Below are 17300 nucleotides of genomic sequence, written 5' to 3'. Positions count from 1 at the left end.
CCCCCCCCCCCCCCCCCCCTTCTGCCATACGAAGACATGGTGTTCCTCCCTTTCAGAGGACGAAACATTCAAGGTGCCATCTTGGAAGGAGAGAGACTGGGTCGTAACCCGAAGGCATCTTGAGCTTGAACTTCCCAGCCTCCATAACTACGGGAAATAAATTTCTCCTTTTGTAAATAACCCAGTCTGCGGTATTTTGTTACAGCAGCACAAAATGGACTAAGTCAGAGATATACACGGGGACTGGGAGTAAATCAAAGACAATGGTTAAGAAAGGCTCCCTGAGGATGTGGCGTGCAAGGCGAGACTGGAAGCAAGAATGGGAGGCTGCTGGAAGACTAGCAGAAGACAAGCCTGGAAAGGAAACTCCCGCCACAAGGACCAGTGTTTGAAAAGGTCAGGGGGCAAGAGAAAGAGGGAACTGACAGGGTTCTGTGGCTGGAACACAGATAACTGGTGTGGAACTTCAAAAGGCGGATGGAGGCCACATTGTAAAAACCTTTGACAGCTGCAGAAGAGATTTCAAGCCTCATTTCATGGACCAGAGACTTTTAACATGAGCCCCACAGGCCCTTGGGGCTTGAGATATGGTTTGTTCTAAACATAGACAAGCTCAGCTGTGGTGCAGCAGATGTTGGCTCCTCTAAAAGTGAGGGAAGTGGCTCCTTCCACCCACTGGTCTGCTGGAGCTGGCTTAGACAGGCTCAGGAGCCAACCGTGTACATTTCTTCTTATCTGTGTGTTCAGTGACCTCACATTTACTAGCTTGAAGTCAGCCACGGTGGGGATGTTCACACCATGAAGGCTGGCAAACACAAGGAAGCAGGACTTCTCCCCTTATCCCCGAAACCCCCAAATAGTTGTGAAACATTTATCAGCACCACTCCTTCTGCCTCATGTTCCAACCCAAAGAGGAGGCTGGCTCTCCAGCGCCCACAGTTCCGCTCATGAGAGTTGAGAGGTCAGCACCGTGATCTTTGCAACCAGGAAGTGATTAAGACTGGGGAAGTGTGTTCTTGTTTGCCCTTAAGCAGGAAGAGACTGGGCAGCAGAAGTTTTAAACCCACAAGCTCTGAGGACAGACAGACTGAGCTCCGAATTGCAGCCCTGTCACTATAATTAGCTGTGTGACCTAAGCAAGGAATGTAACCGCTCTGAGTTTCATCTGTTAAAAGGGAATATTAATAATATCCACCTCATAGGGCTGTTGAGAAGATTAAATGCTATATGTAAACTGCAGTGCCACTATATAACAAAGACTCAATAAAGACTCGTACAACTAGCTGTTTAGGATAAAGAGATCTCAATAGAGATATATTGATTTTATTCCAGAATGGATTTATTGTCAGTATTTGAGATGCCTGAAAGAAATGGAAACAGTATACTAAGGATCTAAGTAGAGGTGAGGTCACGGTAACTGGCTGAGATTTTCTGACTGGCATCTATAGATGACTTTTTTTAAGGTTTTGAGAGATCCAACTTGGCCAAGCTCATGATCACAAGGCATCTGGATACACAATTTCCTAACTTGAAATGATGGGGGCAGGGAGAGAGGAACAAGAGAAGAAACATGTGACAAACCATTGTCAAAAAAAGAGCAGGTGTCAGTTTCAGACGCACAGCACAGGAGCCCATGGGTGGGGCAGGTGGCAAATGAAGACATTTCTGTGCCCGATGTTGAACCACTCCAAGCGCAGTGGGATTCTGGGTCTGAAAGAGTTTCACTTGCTGGGTGAAAATGAAAGTCACCATTTCAGGACCGGGTGTGGTGGCTCACGCCTATAATCCCAGCACTTTGGAAGGCCAAGACAGGTGGATCATCTGAGGTCAGGAGTTCAAGATTAGCCTGGCCAATATGGTGAAACTTGTCTCTACTAAAAATACAAAAATTAGCTGTGCATGGTGGTGCATGTCTGTAGCCCCAGCTACTTGGGAGGCTGAGGCAGGAGAATCACTTGAACCAGTAGGTAGAGGCCGCAGTGAGCCATGATGGTGCTACTGCACTCCAGCCTGGGTGACAGAGTGAGACTCTGTCTCAAAAAAAAAAAAAGAATGAATGAATGAATGAAAAAGAAAAGAAGGAAGAAAGGAGGAAAGAAAGAGAAAGAAAGAAAGAAAAGAGTAAGAAAAGAGTCAACATTTCAGAGATCACAAGATACAAACACTGACAGTGCCTGCTGTGGCTCTCCCATCCTCTTCCACCCTGCGCCTTTGAGGTCCGATTGCATCCTCTGTGAGTAGGGCTTTGTTAAGAGGTCCTGATTAAGGCTGAGCGTGGTGGTTCGTGCCTGTAATCCCAGCACTTCGGGAGGCTAAGGTGGGTAGATCACCTGATTGAGGGAATGTGTTCTCTTTCTGGGTCCACAAAGGAGCATAGTTTTAAGGGCAAGAACTTTCTAGTGCCATGCATGCCCCCCTTCCATCTTTCTCTATCCAAGAGATTTAACGGTTTATTTACGGGCCCGGAAAGAAACTAAAAGTTAATCACTCCAGCGGAAGTTTTAAGGAACTCCTTTCATTGGCCAGGGGACTTAGAAAAGGTGGGGGTTCCTCCCAGGTTAAAAGTCCCCTTCTTCCACACCCCTTCGGACTCCACGTTTGGGTTTCCTTCCACGAACACTCCCTTCGTGGAAGCCATCTTTCTCTCTCCTGGATTTCCCCTCTGGAGCCGCCTTCCACACTCTCTCGTGGAAGCCTGTCTTCCCCTCCTAAACTCCATCTCTCTCTAGTCCCTAACACTCTGGTGGAAGCTGCTTTTCTCTCCTGGATTCCATCTTTCTGGATTCTCACACTCAGCGTGAGAGTTAGCTGTTTCTTTCTCTCTCCTTCTCCTGTTTCTCTCTCTTTAAATAAATCATTTTCTACAAACACTTTTGAGTCCGGCATTTACTGAGCACTGTGCGTTGTGGTCCCCTCTCTCACTCTTGAGAGGGCAGGAGGCCAAGAACCTGAAGAAACGTCCTCTCAGGGGAGCTGAGGGCACCCTGAACCCCTAAACCCCAATATTACAAGATCAGGGGTTCAAGACCAGCCTGGCTAACTTGGTGAAACCCCAGCTCTACAAAAAGATAAAAATTAGCCAGGCATGATGGTGAGTGCCTGTAATCCCAGCTACTTGGGAGGTTGAGGCAGGAAAATCGCTTGAACCCGGGAGGCAGGGTTGCAGTGAGCCAAGATCGTGCCATTGCACTCCAGCCTGGGTGACAGAGCTTCCATCTCAAAAAATAAAAATAAAAAAATTGATGCTAGTCCCAGAAGCATCTTGAAATTTCCAAAAGAAATTTCCCCTGTGGCAAAACTCAGAGCAACTTTTGTATCCACCAAGCTCTGTGAAAATCACCTTCTCTCCTAAAAACTGGTGGGATCAAAGCTGATCCCAGTTTTAAATAATTCTCAAAAAACTGGAAACTAAAATTTGATCAGAAAAGAAGAAACTTGAAAAAGAAAATCCTCATCACCCAAAGACAACAACCATTAATATTTTGGTAGTTATTATTCCAAATCTGTGTCTATGCGCGCACACACACGCACACTCTCTTTTAATGGGCCCATGTTTTAGCCCGCGGTTTTCTGTTTCTCAGTGTGTTGCAAACACCTCGGTGTGGATACACACCATTCGGCAACAGCCTCCTAAAGGGTCGCAGCACATTGCGCGTCCTGGCGTGTGCCCCGTTTGGAAGCTACTACCGTTCGGGTGAACACCACAGGCTTCGGCGTCAGAAAGACAGCTTTCCCGGGAGCCAGCACCTTAGGCTCCGGGGCCTGCCGCTCCCCGAGAGAGAAGTCCGTGGGGAAGCGCAGCACCGACCCCGGGGATTCCCGGGGGCATTAGAGGAGATCACTTGTGTCAGGCGCTCAGCTCAGCAGCCGGCGCAGAAACGCGCTCGGATCCCGCCGACGGCATCTGACACCGCGTGGCCAAACCGGCCTTGAACTCTCCCTAGTCCTGCCAAATGGCCCATCCTGGAGCACTGGATTGACCGTGGGTTATTGATCATCAGCCCGTTTCCTCCCTCCCCCACCCTTCCCCCATGCACGGGTTTGCAGATTTTTTTTTTCCAGGAATTGAGTAAAACAAAACTAAGTGCAGACGAAGCGGAGGTACAGACGGGTTTCGAACGCGGGGGCCGGCGCGCTCCCTCCCCGCGGCGGGGCTGTCCCCGGGGCCCCCCCTAGTGAATCCCGGGCGGCGGGCCCGGCCCGCGGCTCTACGAGTCATTGGCTGCCGGCCGCGTCACCTGCCCGCGGTGGGCTAGGAGGCGGGAGGCTGGAGGCGGGAGGCGGGACCTGAGCCCGGGCGGGGACGCCGGGGCGCGGAGGCGATGGCGGGGCCCGGGCGCTGGGGCCCCCTGCTCCTGTGCCTGCTGCAGGCCGCTCCAGGTAAGGACGCGGGGCCGCGGGAGGGCAGGGGAAAGGGGGGCCAAGGGAGGGCGGGGGAAAGGGGGCCCCCGGGCCGGGCCGCACCGCGCCCACCCTCGGACCCGGAGCTCCCGGGACAGGGAGGGGGTCCGTAGCCGCCGGAGCCGGGTGCGAATCGGCCCTGCCCACGCGCTGCCAGTTTGCTTCTCCCGGGGATTGAACGGAGCCGGGTCTTTGAAATTCCTTTCCCGCAGGAAACTAATCCAGTTTCCTAATTCTTCCAACTTCAGGAGAACTGGAAAAAAGACAGCGGCAGTTTTAAAATCAACTGCATTTTTTTAAACGAAGTGCTTTTTAAGGTTTTCTAAAGAAAGCACTGATCCCTGCGTGAAAACCGCACTCGACCCTAAAGTGTGGGCAGTAGGGAAAGTGGGACGGATTGAGGTCCGCTCGGATTCCCGCCAGGCCTTCGGGTGGACGGAACTCTGGTTTCTCCTGTGCCCTGCTTTCTAACAAGACACTTTCTCTTTTTCATTTTTTTTTTTCCTGTCTCTACTGGTAAGGTAGGCGTCGGGTACAAAATACCTCGCCCCAGTACCCAACCAGGAAACCTCACCTCCCACCACTCCAGCCAAAGCAGGGAGGAGGAGGTCCAGAAATTGTCCCCAGGATGTTTTCCTAGCCTTGGACTCACAGTTTAAAGATCTGGTAACATCCCTGGGTGTAATCTAATTATCATAAAAGCCAGTATTCATTGAGCAACTTCATTGTGCCAGGCACCACATTATTCTAGAAGCTCACAACCCAGCTATCCTAGGAAGTAGATAATTATTCTCATTTTTCCGATGGGAAAACTGAAGCTGGGAGCAATCCAGGGAATTGCCCAAGGAGGATGGCAGAGGTGAGGCACACAGAAGAGAGAGGACGGCTGAAGCGAGCCTGGCTAGCTTTGGTCTCCGGGATGGGCACCAGGGACAGGCTGTCCTTCCACCAGGTCACTAGGCCAGCCAGGGATGCACCAGCCCCCAGTGCCCACAGCAGCGTTCTCTGTGGCTGATGACGGACAGCGTACCTATGTGTGGAGGGAGGGCGGGCCTTCTGTCCACATTTCACTGTCAAACCCAGTAGTTTCCTGCCTAGATCTGGTTGTGCTTTCACCTGATATATACTTAATAGACACAACACTAACTATGGTGAGATGATTAGGGGAAGTACATGCAGATCCAGGTTCCAATACCGGCTCCCACACAAACTGGCCCCATAGCCTCGGGCAAGTTAGTTAGCATCTGTCTCTGAGCCTAGCGCCCCTTCCATGGAAGGGGAATGAATGACACCTACTCATAGGGTGGTCTGTCCCGAGGGTGATTGAGGTTTTGCAGGTAAAGAGCCAAACCAGTGCCTGGCATCCTTTCAAGGCTTCATAGAGGAAAGCTGCTGTTTTTCTGGTGTGACCTAGCTCAAATTTGAGGACTGTCCTGTCCATAGGATACCTTAGAAGTGGCTTGCAGGTAGCCTGGTCTGCTGGGCACCCATCAGGAAGTCCACAAGCTGGGAGTAGTAACAGCACTAGCATCGTGGTGATACAGTCCCAGCTACAGGACACAGGATAAGGTGGAAGCAGGCACCCACTTTTGGGTCTAAAAGGTCAGGGGTACGCAGCCCAAGCTGGGGAGAGCAGGCAGGAGAACTGGGCCCTCCCTGATGCTTTCTGCAACCTGTATGGATTTCCATCATGGCCCATGGGACACCTCAGGGCCCTGAATTCTCCATGACACCATGAGCTCCTATAGGGCAGGAATGAAGCTGTGTTCCTCTTTGAAGTCCCTGGCACACCGTGGTCAACAGATCTTGTTTGACTAGTAGGGGTCAATAGATGGATTAGTTGGAATCATAAAGTTGAACCCATGAGAACCTAGAGGACAAAGTACTGTCAAGAGCTCGGTCTCTGGAGTTGGCTAGGCCCGGATTGAATTTGATTCTACAATTTAATAGCTGAGAGGGCCTTGGTTTTCCCACCTGTAGTGATTATAATTATTATAATGAACACCTACCTCCTAGGGATGTGGTGAGGATTAAAAGAGAAAGTGCAGGTAAAATGTTTAGCACGGAACCCGGCTCACAGCACAATGCACATTAGCTGCTATTATTTATTTGTTTGTTTGTTTTGAGACATAGTCTTGCTTTGTCACCCAGGCTGGAGTGCAGTGGCGTGATATTGGCTCACTGCAACCTCTGCCTCCCAGGTTCAAGCTATTCTCGTGTCTCAGCTTCCCAAGTAGCTGAGATTACAGGTGTGCACCACTGCACCCAACTAATTTTTGTGTCTTTAGAAGAGATGGGGTTTCACCATGTTGGCCAGGCTGGTCTCGAACTCCTGACCTCAGGTGATCCGCCTGTCCCTGCCTCTCAATATGCTGGGATTACCGGCCCGAGCTACCATGCCCGGCCTTAGCTGCTATTTTTGTCATCCTCATTGTCATCATCATCATCACCACCTCGCAGATATGTCAAGGAAGATTCCCTGGAGGAAGTGACATTTGAATCAAGTCTTTCTTTTTTTTGAGACAGAGTTTCGCTCTTGTTGCCCAGTCTGGAGTGCAATGGCACGATCTCAGCCCACCACCTCCTGGGTTCAAGCGATTCTCCTGCCTCAGCCTTCTGAGTAGCTGGGATTACGGGCATGCACTGCAATACCCAGCTAACTTTTAGTAGAGATGGAGTTTCTCCATGTTGGTCACCCTGGTCTCAAACTCCCAATGCTGGTGATCTGCCCGCCTTGGCCTCCCAGAGTGCTGGGATTACAGACGTGAGCCACTGCGCCTAGCCTGAATCAAGTCTTTCAAAGATTAGATGGTGAACACCAGGAAGTTAAAGACACATGGGTTTAAAAACATCCAGAAGGATGCAGTGGCTTGGCAACTTCCAGAAGGAAGATAGCCTGGCGAGCCTGTAGGGTAGCTGTCAGGCAGAGAGCGGTGAGACGGTCTGGCCAGGCCAGGCCATGTCAGGCAGGGCCTCACACACCTCAATAAGGAGTGTGGACTTTATTCTGAGGCCAAGGAAAGGGCATGAAACTGGGGAGTGGTGTAATCAGATGCATATTTCAGAAGACCAGGATTGACAGTGACAAGGAAAATGTGCCACGGAGGGGGGTAGAGGTCAGTTAAAGGTGGTCAGGGAAAGTATCCTCGAGACAGTGACACCAAAGGAATGTGAAAACAGCAAAGCAGTGAGCCAGGTAGATACCCAGGGGCAGAACTATTAAGACAGAGGGGACAGCATGAGGGAACAGTGTGTGCAAAGGCCTGGAGTAGGGAGTGTGGCTGGGGTGCTCCAGGAAGGGGAAAAAGGCCTGTGTGGACAGAGAAATGGGAGCAAGGGAGGAGTGGTGGGTCGGATTGGGTAGGACCTTGGTGATGATGGTAAAGACTTTGGAGTTTAGACCGGGCGCAGTGGCTCAGGCCTGTAATCCCAGCACTTTGAGAGGCCAAGGTGGGTGGATCACCTGAGGTCAGAAGTTCAAGACCAGCCTGGCCAACATGGTGAAACCCTGTCTCCACTAAAGGTAAAAAAAATTAGCCAGGTGTGGTGGCATGTGCCTGTAATCCCAGCTACTCTGGAGGCCGAGGCAGGAGAACCAATCGCTTGAACCCGGGAGGTGGAGGTTGCAGTGAGCCAAGATTGCACCACTGCACTCCAGCCTGGGCGGCAGAGTGAGACTGTCTCAAAATAAAATACAGTAAAAATAATAAAGACTTTGGAGTTTACCTGGAGCGAGATGGAAGCCTTTAGAGGGTGTAAGCAGAAGAGGGACATGATCTGATTTTCATTTTAACCCTTCCTGCTATGTGGAGAATGGACTGAAGGCAAGGTGTTTTGTAAATTTGTTTTTTTGAGACAGGGTCTTGCTCTATTGGCCAGGCTGAAGTGCAGTGGCGCAATCACGGCAGCCTTGAACTCCTGGGCTCAGTCGATACTCCCACCTCAGCCTCCTGAGTCTCACCATTATGCCCTGCTAATTTTTTAAAAAATGTATTTTGTAGAGATGGGGTCTCCCTGTGTTGCCCAGGCAAGTCTTAAATTCCTGGTCTCAAGTGATTCTCCCACCTCAGTCTCCCAGAGTGCTGGGATTACAGGTGTGAGCCACCATGCCCGAACTGTTTGTTTTTTTAAAAAGGAGAAAAAGGCTTTTAATAGTATGAGATGTTTTCTGGTGTTTCTACCATAAAGCTCTTCTGTAAATCAAAACGAGAACATAATTATCGACAGGGCAGTGATCTTGGACTACAATGCAGACTTTCATTTTACATTTGGGCTCATGAATTTTAGTGTAACTGACTATGACAGTGTTTTTTACACAGTTATGATCTAGAGCAGAACTGAAAACAAAATCACACATACTCCACGTCAGTACACTCTTTCACCAATATATGGGCTTGGATGAACCTTCAGAAGTAGGTACATCTGTCAGATATTTTCTTAAACCAACAGAAAAAAGATGTACATGGCAGATATTGTATGTGTGTATGTATGTATTTATTTATTTATTTTTGAGCCGTAGTCTTGCTCTGTCATCCAGGCTGGAGTGCAGTAAGATGATCTCTGCTCACTATAACCACCACCTCCTGGGTTTAAGTGATTCTCCTGCCTCAGTCTCCTGAGTAGCTAGGATTAGAGGCACGTGCCACCATGCCCGACTAAATTTGTGTTTTTAGTAGAGACAGGGTTTCACCTTGTTGGTCAGGCTGGTCTCGAACTCCTGACTTCATGATCCGCCCGCCTCAGCTTCCCAAAGTTCTGGGACTACAGGCATGAGCCACCGTGCTCGGCCTGTATTTATTTTTTTACCACCATGGAGTCCAATGTGGAATTCTCATAACTATGCAAATACATTATTAACATGTAAGCACACTTAGATATAAATATGCACATAGTCCATTAATTAAATCGAGGGAATTAAAAACATACTTTTAAGTTAAAATGAATTTTCAGGGAAAAAAGCCATTCACAAATCTGAAAGTTGAATACAAAACTGAAATTGTGAAATAAATAGTGAATATAGGCGTCACCTAAACTTCCATAGTAGCATGCCTGCAAATGTGGATGCAGTGATCACCCACCTGGAGCCAAGGGCTTTTGAGAGCCCCCAGCTAAATTCGCGTTCCAGTAGCAGAGCGGATGGCAAGCCTGCCCTAATGTACAATGCCAGGGAGCTGGGCAGGGTATTTACAGTGTGCCCTTCAGGGAATACTTTGATTTTTTTTTTTTTTTTTGAGATGGAGTCTTGCTCTGTCGCCCAGGCTGGAGTATAGTGGCACGATTTCAGCTCACTACAACCTCTGCCTCTTGGGTTCAAGCAATTCTCATGCCTCAGCTTCCTGAGCAGCTGAGATTACAGGCCTCTGCCACCACATTTGGGTAATTTTTGCATTTTTAGCAGAGAGGGGCTTTCACCATGTTGCCCAGGTTGGTCTCGAACTCCTGACCTCAGGTGATCCGCCCACCTCGGCCTCCCAAAGTGCTGGGATTACAGGTGTGAGCCACCGCACCCAGCCCATGAAATACTTCTTACCTGGTGCACAGCTTAATGCCTAACTGTCTAACCCATGTCTGGGGGTCCTTCACACTTGTTTATACTGGCAGACGCCCCTGTGGCTCCTGTCTGATCCATGTCCAAGTTTGTGCCTGTCTGACCATTGCTCTGGGCTAGGAGCCAGGCTGTGTCCCCAGCAACGCAGGGAAAATCAGGCCCAGGCTGGGCCCAGGTTCTTGAGATGGAAGGTGCAAATTCAGTACACCACCTCAATGGGAAACAAGTTCAAAAGCTTATTACTTACAGATCCCGAGCAGGGAGGGTGCGATGAGTGGGGAGGGCCATCCTCCATCCTGGGCTACATGAAGCAGGAATGAAGAGTCAGGCAAAAAGAAAGTGAGATCTTGTGGCAGCGAGAAGTGTATTTTATAAGGGACAAGGCTGTGGGTCAGATTAAGTTCAAGGGCAGATGCCCGAATGGCCCCTTTAAAGGCATGGGTGGAAAATAGGGAGCCCAGTTTGCCAGGAGGGAGAGACGCCTCTAAGTTCTTATCTCTGGACACTGGCTTGGGCCATCTGAGCATGGCTTCTACTTCTAATGCCTAGGCAGCAACCTTTGCTGTGTTGGAAATGTTGGAAGCAGGGTGACAGGTTAGGAAGCCTTTGGTGTAACCCATGTTATTGTAATATTCATTCATTCACTCAACAGATGTTTATTGCGCATCTACTATATGCTGCAGCCATGACAGGCAGGCTCTGGGGACGTGGCTGAGAACAGGACAGAGTCCCTTCATACCCACAGGGTCCTTCATACCCACAGGGTCACTCCCTCCTGGAGGCCATTAACTTCCTGTTGCATGGTATTCTGCTGGAACCCTCAGGTCCCAGCATGTCCAGGAGCCTCCCCTCCTGGCACAGGGGCTTCTCTCATGGTACAAGGGCAGCGGTACAGCCAGTCAATGGCTCCTGGTTCCACAAACTCAGTGAGCACCTGCCTGCCCTTTGTGCTGCCCCTCAGCTTGGGGTGGCCCGAGTCAAGACCAGCCAGGAGCGGAGGCTTCATGATCCCTCTCTTTCCCTCAGGGAGACCCCGTCTGGCCCCTCCCCAGAATGTGACACTGCTCTCCCAGAACTTCAGCGTGTACCTGACATGGCTCCCAGGGCTTGGCAACCCCCAGGATGTGACCTATGTTGTGGCCTATCAGAGGTAGAGGGGACTCTCCCGGCTGGTGGATGGGGAGACTGAGGGGGCGGGTGGGGGCCGAAGGGGCTTCTCTGGGACAGCTGCACCCAGTATGGGCAGCATTGGCTGGTGCTCTGGGCCCCACGGGAGATGGCATGTGGCAGACATTTGGAGAGGGGCTTTTGATAAAGGTCTGGAGGTGGGGAAGATGTTGAATGAAGAGCAGCATAGAGGTGACCAGCCTGCCGGGGGCGGGGGTGGGTCTTTGAGGATGGTGTGGAGCACAGATGGAGCCCTGAGGCCAGGAAATGAAATTCTTAAGTGGCTGGATGAAGTGCTTAGAGCTGTCCCAGCTGATCGGTGAGGCAACTAGATACACAGCAGAGGTGCTGTTACCTGAGCAATCAGGCATCCCTGAAGGATCACAGTTTTTTTTTTTTTTTTTTTTTTTTGAGACAGAGTCTTGCTCTGTCGCCCAGGCTGGAGTGCAGTGGCACAATCTCGGCTCATGCAACCTCTGCCTCCTGGGTGGAAGCGATTCTCCTTCATGCAAGGGATTCTCCTGCCTCAGCCCCCTAAGTAGCTGGGATTATAGGCATGCGCCACCACGCCTGCCTAATTTTTGTATTTTTAGTAGAGATGGGGTTTTGCCATGTTGGCCAGGCTGGTCTCAAACTCCTGACCTCAGGTGATCCACCCACCTTGGCCTCCCAGAGTGCTGGATTACAGGCGTGAGCCACCACGACTGGCTGAATGATCATACTTCCCCATGGGATCCTTCTCAATTTGGCAGCCTAGGCAGCCACTGTGAATCCAGAAACTCTGACAGTGGAAGCAGATCCACCAACTTTGAACATAAATGGGAGTCGTTTGACATTCTTTAGCAGGACAGTGAGATGATAGAAGCAGAAACGCAGAAGGATTCACCTGGAATTGGTAAGAACAGGAGAGCAGGGAGAAGAGGGAACCACCGTGTCCTCAGGACCCATCCTATGCCAGGCCAAGGGCCAAGGGCCCTATGTGAATGTTTCACTTCCTTTGCGAGTGTCACCAGGCAGGCCCTGTGTTTTCTCCATTGTAGAGGTGAGGGGATGGAGCTCAGGGGGATGCTGTGTCTTGTCTGAGGAAGGACGTCATGGAGCCAGAAGGGGAACTCCAGTCTGACTCCAAAACTTGTGCCCTTCCTGTTCCCTCATGTCTTCCCTCCATCTGTGGGATCCACATGCCAGTGATGGGGGCCTGGCTTGGGCAGGGACAGACTGCAAGAGAGCTTTCAAAAGCAAGAGCTCTATCAGGCGGCAGAAAACACCTACTATTTACAGTGTGACTGGCACTGTGTCAACACATGAAATGAATTTGATCTCACAACAGCTCTGTGAGGACAAGTTCAGTACGCCTCTTTACAGAGGAGGAGACTGAAGTGCCAAGGGTGTATTTTGCTCAAAGTCACACAGCTGGGTGTAGTGTGGCTGGAATAAATTTATTAAGGAGTTGAAAGTCTGTCCTCTGGGACCAAGCATGGTGGCTTATGCCTGTAATCCCAGCACTTTGGAAGGCCGAGATGGACAGATTGCTGGAGTCCAAGAGTTCGAGACCATCCTGGGCAGCACAGTGAAACCTGGTCTCTACGAAACACACACACACACACACACACACATACATACACACAAACATATACACACACACACACACATACACACACACACACATACACACACATACATACACACACATACATACACACACATACACACACATATATACACACACATACACACACATACATACACACACACATAGACACACACACACACAAACAATTAGTGAGGCATAGTGGTGTGTGCCTGTGTTCCCAACTACCTGGGAGGCTGAGGTGGGGAGATCACTTGAGCCCAGGAGGCAGAGGTTGCAGTGAGCTGAGATCACACCACTACACTCCAACCTGAGTAACAAAGCAAGATCCTCAAAAGAAAGAAAATCTGTCTTCTAAACTTCTATGATATTTTTCATCTCTTTTATATTTTAAATACCTGTGGGGGTTGTAAAATGGTGATATTCTAATTATATAATTTTTTCATTTGTTAGTTGAAATTATTTTATAAAGAGATGTGTCCTCTCATTTGGTATTTGATATCCAGTCACACTATTCAAATAGGCAGGAGAAGGTAAATGCTTGATTTTTCCTTTATCAATTTTCAAAATAATGAATTGGTTCCTTATCATCTCCCAAAGGTGATCGCTAGCTTATTATTATCATATAAACTCAAGCATTTAAACGTATTTGATGGTTTCAGTCTATTGCAATGCACTCTACTCATTGAAGCTTGAATTGCCCCGTCTGTCCAGCGGGAGTGTCATCCTTTTAACCTGACTCTAGTGGTCTTTGATACCTTGCCAGCTGTCTGTTACAACAAGATGTTCCAGGCCCCTCTGGTACAATTCCTGACCTAAAACCTGCAGTCGGCCATTTCTCCGTTTAGTAAGAAATGGTTGTAAAGACCCTAATCTGCATGCTAGCTGTGGTGCTCACCACTTAGCCAATGCTTTTGGTCTTTTCAGTGAACAGACTGATGTGTGCATACCACATAGACACACACATGCACATAAATTTTTTTGTTTTTGTTTTTTGAGACAGAGTCTCACCCTGTCATGCAGGCTAGAGTGCAGTGTCGTGATCTCGGCTCACTACAACCTCTGCCTCCTGGGTTCAAGAGATTCTCCTGCCTCAGCCTCCCAAGTAGCTGGGATTACAGGCACCTGCCACCACACCTGGCTAATTTTTTGTATTTTTGGTAGAGACGAGGTTTCACCATGTTGGCCAGGCTGGTCTCCAACTCCTGACCTCAAGTGATCTGCCCCCCTCAGCATCCCAAAATGCTGGGATTACAGGCATGAGCCATCGCACCTAGCCTACATGTACATAATTTTTAAGATAAAATGCCTAATGAGTTTATACTGGTGCTTCCAATCTAAATTTAGTTTCTTAGGATTTTTACTTGACTTATTCTATATTACATCTGTATTTTCTTTCTTTCACGTTGAGAATCCTGGCTCTCAAGGACAGGGGAGATGATAGAACTAGAATGACCCGTCTTTACTCATTTTCTTTATCCTAAAACATACATTCTTGTGTCTTAATAGTTTCTTGCTCTTTTTGCCTGAAGGGTTTGTGATGGTTAATAATACGAGGTGTCAACTTAAGTGGATTGAAGGATGCCTAGACAGCTGTTAAAGTTTTGTTTCTGCGTGTGTCTGTGAGGGTGCTGCCAGAGGAGACCGATATTTGAGTCAGGGGACTGGGAGAGGAAGACCCACCCTCACTCATTGTGGGTGGGCACAACCCAGCTGGTTGTCAGGGTGGCTGGAAAGCAGGCGGAAGCTGGTGGGATAGCCTTGCTTGCTGGGTCTTCTAGATTCCTTCTTTCTCCCGTGCTGGATGCTTCCTTCTGCTCCTCCTGCCCTTGAACAGCACACTCTGGGTTCTTCCACCTTTGGACTCTTGGGCTTAAATCAGTGGTTTTTGCTGGGGCTCTCTGAAGGCTGCACTCGACTTCCTTGGTTTTGAGGGTTTCAGATTCAGACTGAGCCACTACTGGCTTCTTTCTTTCCACCTTGCTGACAGCCCATCACACTTCGCCTTGTGATCGTGTGAGCCAATTCTCCTTAATAAACTCCTTTTCATATATACGTAGATCCTATTAGTTCTGTTCCGCTGGAGAATCCTGACTAATAAAGGATTGTTGCTCTTTCCTTAAAATCTAGCAATTTTATTTGACTGTATGTTGGTAATGCTTCTTCATTCTGAGTTGATATTTTTAGGTACTCAACATTCCCATTTAATACATAGTTCCAAGTCATTTTTATTTCAGGAATGTTTTCTTAAATTATAGTTTTAGAATTTGTTCTACTTTCTTGCTTTGGTTTAGGGACTCATATCATTTGTATGTTGAATCATCTTTTTCTGTTTTCCATATTTGTCTTTTCATTGAGCACAGTGACTCACACCTATAATTCCAAGACTTTGTGAGGCAGAGGTGGGAGGATCGCTTGAGCCCAGGAGTTTGAGACCAGCCTGGGCAACATAGTGAGACCCTGTCTCAAATTAAAGAAAAAGGAGAGAATATTTGTCTTTTGCCTTCAAATGCCTTTTATTTGTCTATCTAGCTACTATTCTGTTCTCCAAATGAATTAGATTTCACTCTTGATTTTATTTTTTATTTTTTGAGTTGGAGCCACACTCCCATCATGCAGGCTGGAGTGTAGTGGCGTGATCTCGGCTCACTGCAACCTCCACCTCCTGGTTTCAAGCGATTCTCCTTCCTCAGCCTCCCGAGTAGTTGGGATTATAGGCACATGCCATCACGCCCAGCTAATTTTTGTATTTTTAGTAAAGACGTGGTTTCACCATGTTGGCCAGGCTGGTTGCAAACTCCTGACCTCAGGTGATCCACCGGCCTGGACCTCCCAAAGTGTTGGGATTACAGGCGTGAGCCACTGCCCCTGGCCTCACCCTTGATTTTTTTAAAAACTGTGTGCTTTCATGTTTGAGATTATTCAACATCTCATTTATAATCTTTCTCTTGGTTACATTTATTTTTCCTAAACCTCTAGTCTGCTTTTAGCTGACATGTTCACAACTAAGAATGCTCATTTCTTATTATATCCTACGTTGTGGAATTCATTCCAATTTTCTTTTAAAACCATTATTGAGTGAAAATATATATAGAATAAAATGTTCCCATTTTAAAGTATACAATTTGGTGAGTTTTGGCAAAAGTATGTACCCATGTAACCACGACCACAATCAAGATGTAAGATATCTCTATCACCCCAGAAAGTTTCCTCATCCACTTTGCATTTGGGTCTCCTAGATCGAGGCAACTACAGATCTGCTTTCTAACACTGTGGATCAAACTTAGCATGTTCCAGAATTTCATATAAATAGATTTGCATAGTACATGCCCTTTTGTGTCTGGCTCTTTTCACTCAGCATAATGTTTCTGAAATCCACCCACATTGTTAGGTGTATTCGTAATTAATTCCTTTTTATTGCTGAGTAGTAATGCCATTTATGACTCTGTATGACATTTGTTAATCCATTTCCCCGTCAGTGGATATGTGGATTGTTTCCAGTTCCGGGCAGATATTCATTTGCTAGGGCTGCCATATGCTTGCCCTCCAGACTTCCCGAATTTGTGTCCTTCTCATATGCAAAATACATTCACTCCATCCCAACAGCCCCATAGCCCGTTTCAGCATCTACTCTAAGTTCAAAGTCTTATCCAAATCAGGTCTGAGTGAGTGACTGGAGGTGTTACTCATCCTGAGACCAAATTCCTCTCCACCTACAAACCTGTGAAACCAGGTTGGTTTTGTTTTTTTGAAAATAAAGTGATGGGACAGGTGTGGAATAGACCTTCCCGTTCCAAAAGAGAAAAATAGGAAAGAAGGAAAGAGTGACAGGTCCCAAGCAGGTCTAAAACCTGGCAGGCCAAATTCCATTAGATTTTAAGTCTCAAGAATAGCCCTCTGGCTCAGTGCTCTGCCCTCTGGGTCCACTGGGGTAGCAGCCCCACCCCTTTGCCCTGGGTGGTGACCCTACTCTGGAGGCCCTGGTTAGCAGCAGCCTAGCCTGCTGAAACTGAGGAGGGGACAGCCTTGCCTCTAGGTCTTTGGTGGCAGTGACAATTCTACTGAGCTCTGAATCATCTTCCAGGTAATTTTTCTCTGTTCTTGAAGGATAATGTATGTTCACAGCCAAATAGCTCCAGCTCTTGTGCTTTTCTTTAGAATCCTAGAAGTCTGACAGCCTTCCTTCATTCTGTCCCATCTCCGTCCCCGTTAGTCAAAGCTGGCAGTGCCTCTGCTGGTATAACCCCATCGGTATTTCCATGAGTTGCACCTCTGATCTCCTTATCAAATGATTTTCTAGCCACAACCTTGATGTCCTCGATGTCCTCCTCAGAACATGCTTTCTCTCTCTCTCTTTTTTTTTTTTTTTTTTTTTTTTTGTAATGTGGATTGGCTGAAAATTTTCCAAGCCTTCAAGTTCTAGTTCCTTTTTGCTCACCAGTTCCTTTCATGTATCTCTTCTCTCATATTTTACTATAAGCAGTAAGAAGAAACCAGGTCATACCTTCAGCACTTTGCCTAGAAATCTCTTCAGCTAAGTGTCCAAGTTTATCTCTTTTAAGTCCTCTCTTTCTTTTTTTTTTTTTTTTTTTT

General features: G+C 48.1%; 1 protein-coding gene across 4 annotated transcripts in view; it reads left to right on the top strand.

Annotated features, from left to right (window-relative positions):
- The first annotated feature begins 4263 nt into the window (after nucleotides 1-4263).
- Nucleotides 4264-17300, top strand: part of IFNLR1 (interferon lambda receptor 1) — a 30376-nt gene continuing 17339 nt past the window's right edge. For 2 of the 4 annotated variants that reach the window (XM_032300812.1, XM_032300811.1), the window contains exon 1: nucleotides 9874-11099. In XM_032300812.1, coding sequence (XP_032156703.1) covers nucleotides 10750-11099 — 350 coding nt within the window. In that variant the 5' untranslated portion in view covers nucleotides 9874-10749. Of the gene's footprint in view, nucleotides 4381-9873; nucleotides 11100-17300 lie in introns of those variants that run through there. The other 2 variants (XM_032300815.1, XM_032300813.1) reach the window with 2 other exon arrangements.

This window comes from Sapajus apella, unplaced genomic scaffold (genome assembly GCF_009761245.1).
Source record: "Sapajus apella isolate SASKATOON/1434 unplaced genomic scaffold, GSC_monkey_1.0 scaffold43, whole genome shotgun sequence".
Taxonomy (NCBI): Eukaryota; Metazoa; Chordata; class Mammalia; order Primates; family Cebidae; genus Sapajus; species Sapajus apella.
This window is presented reverse-complemented; position numbering and strand designations above follow the sequence as displayed.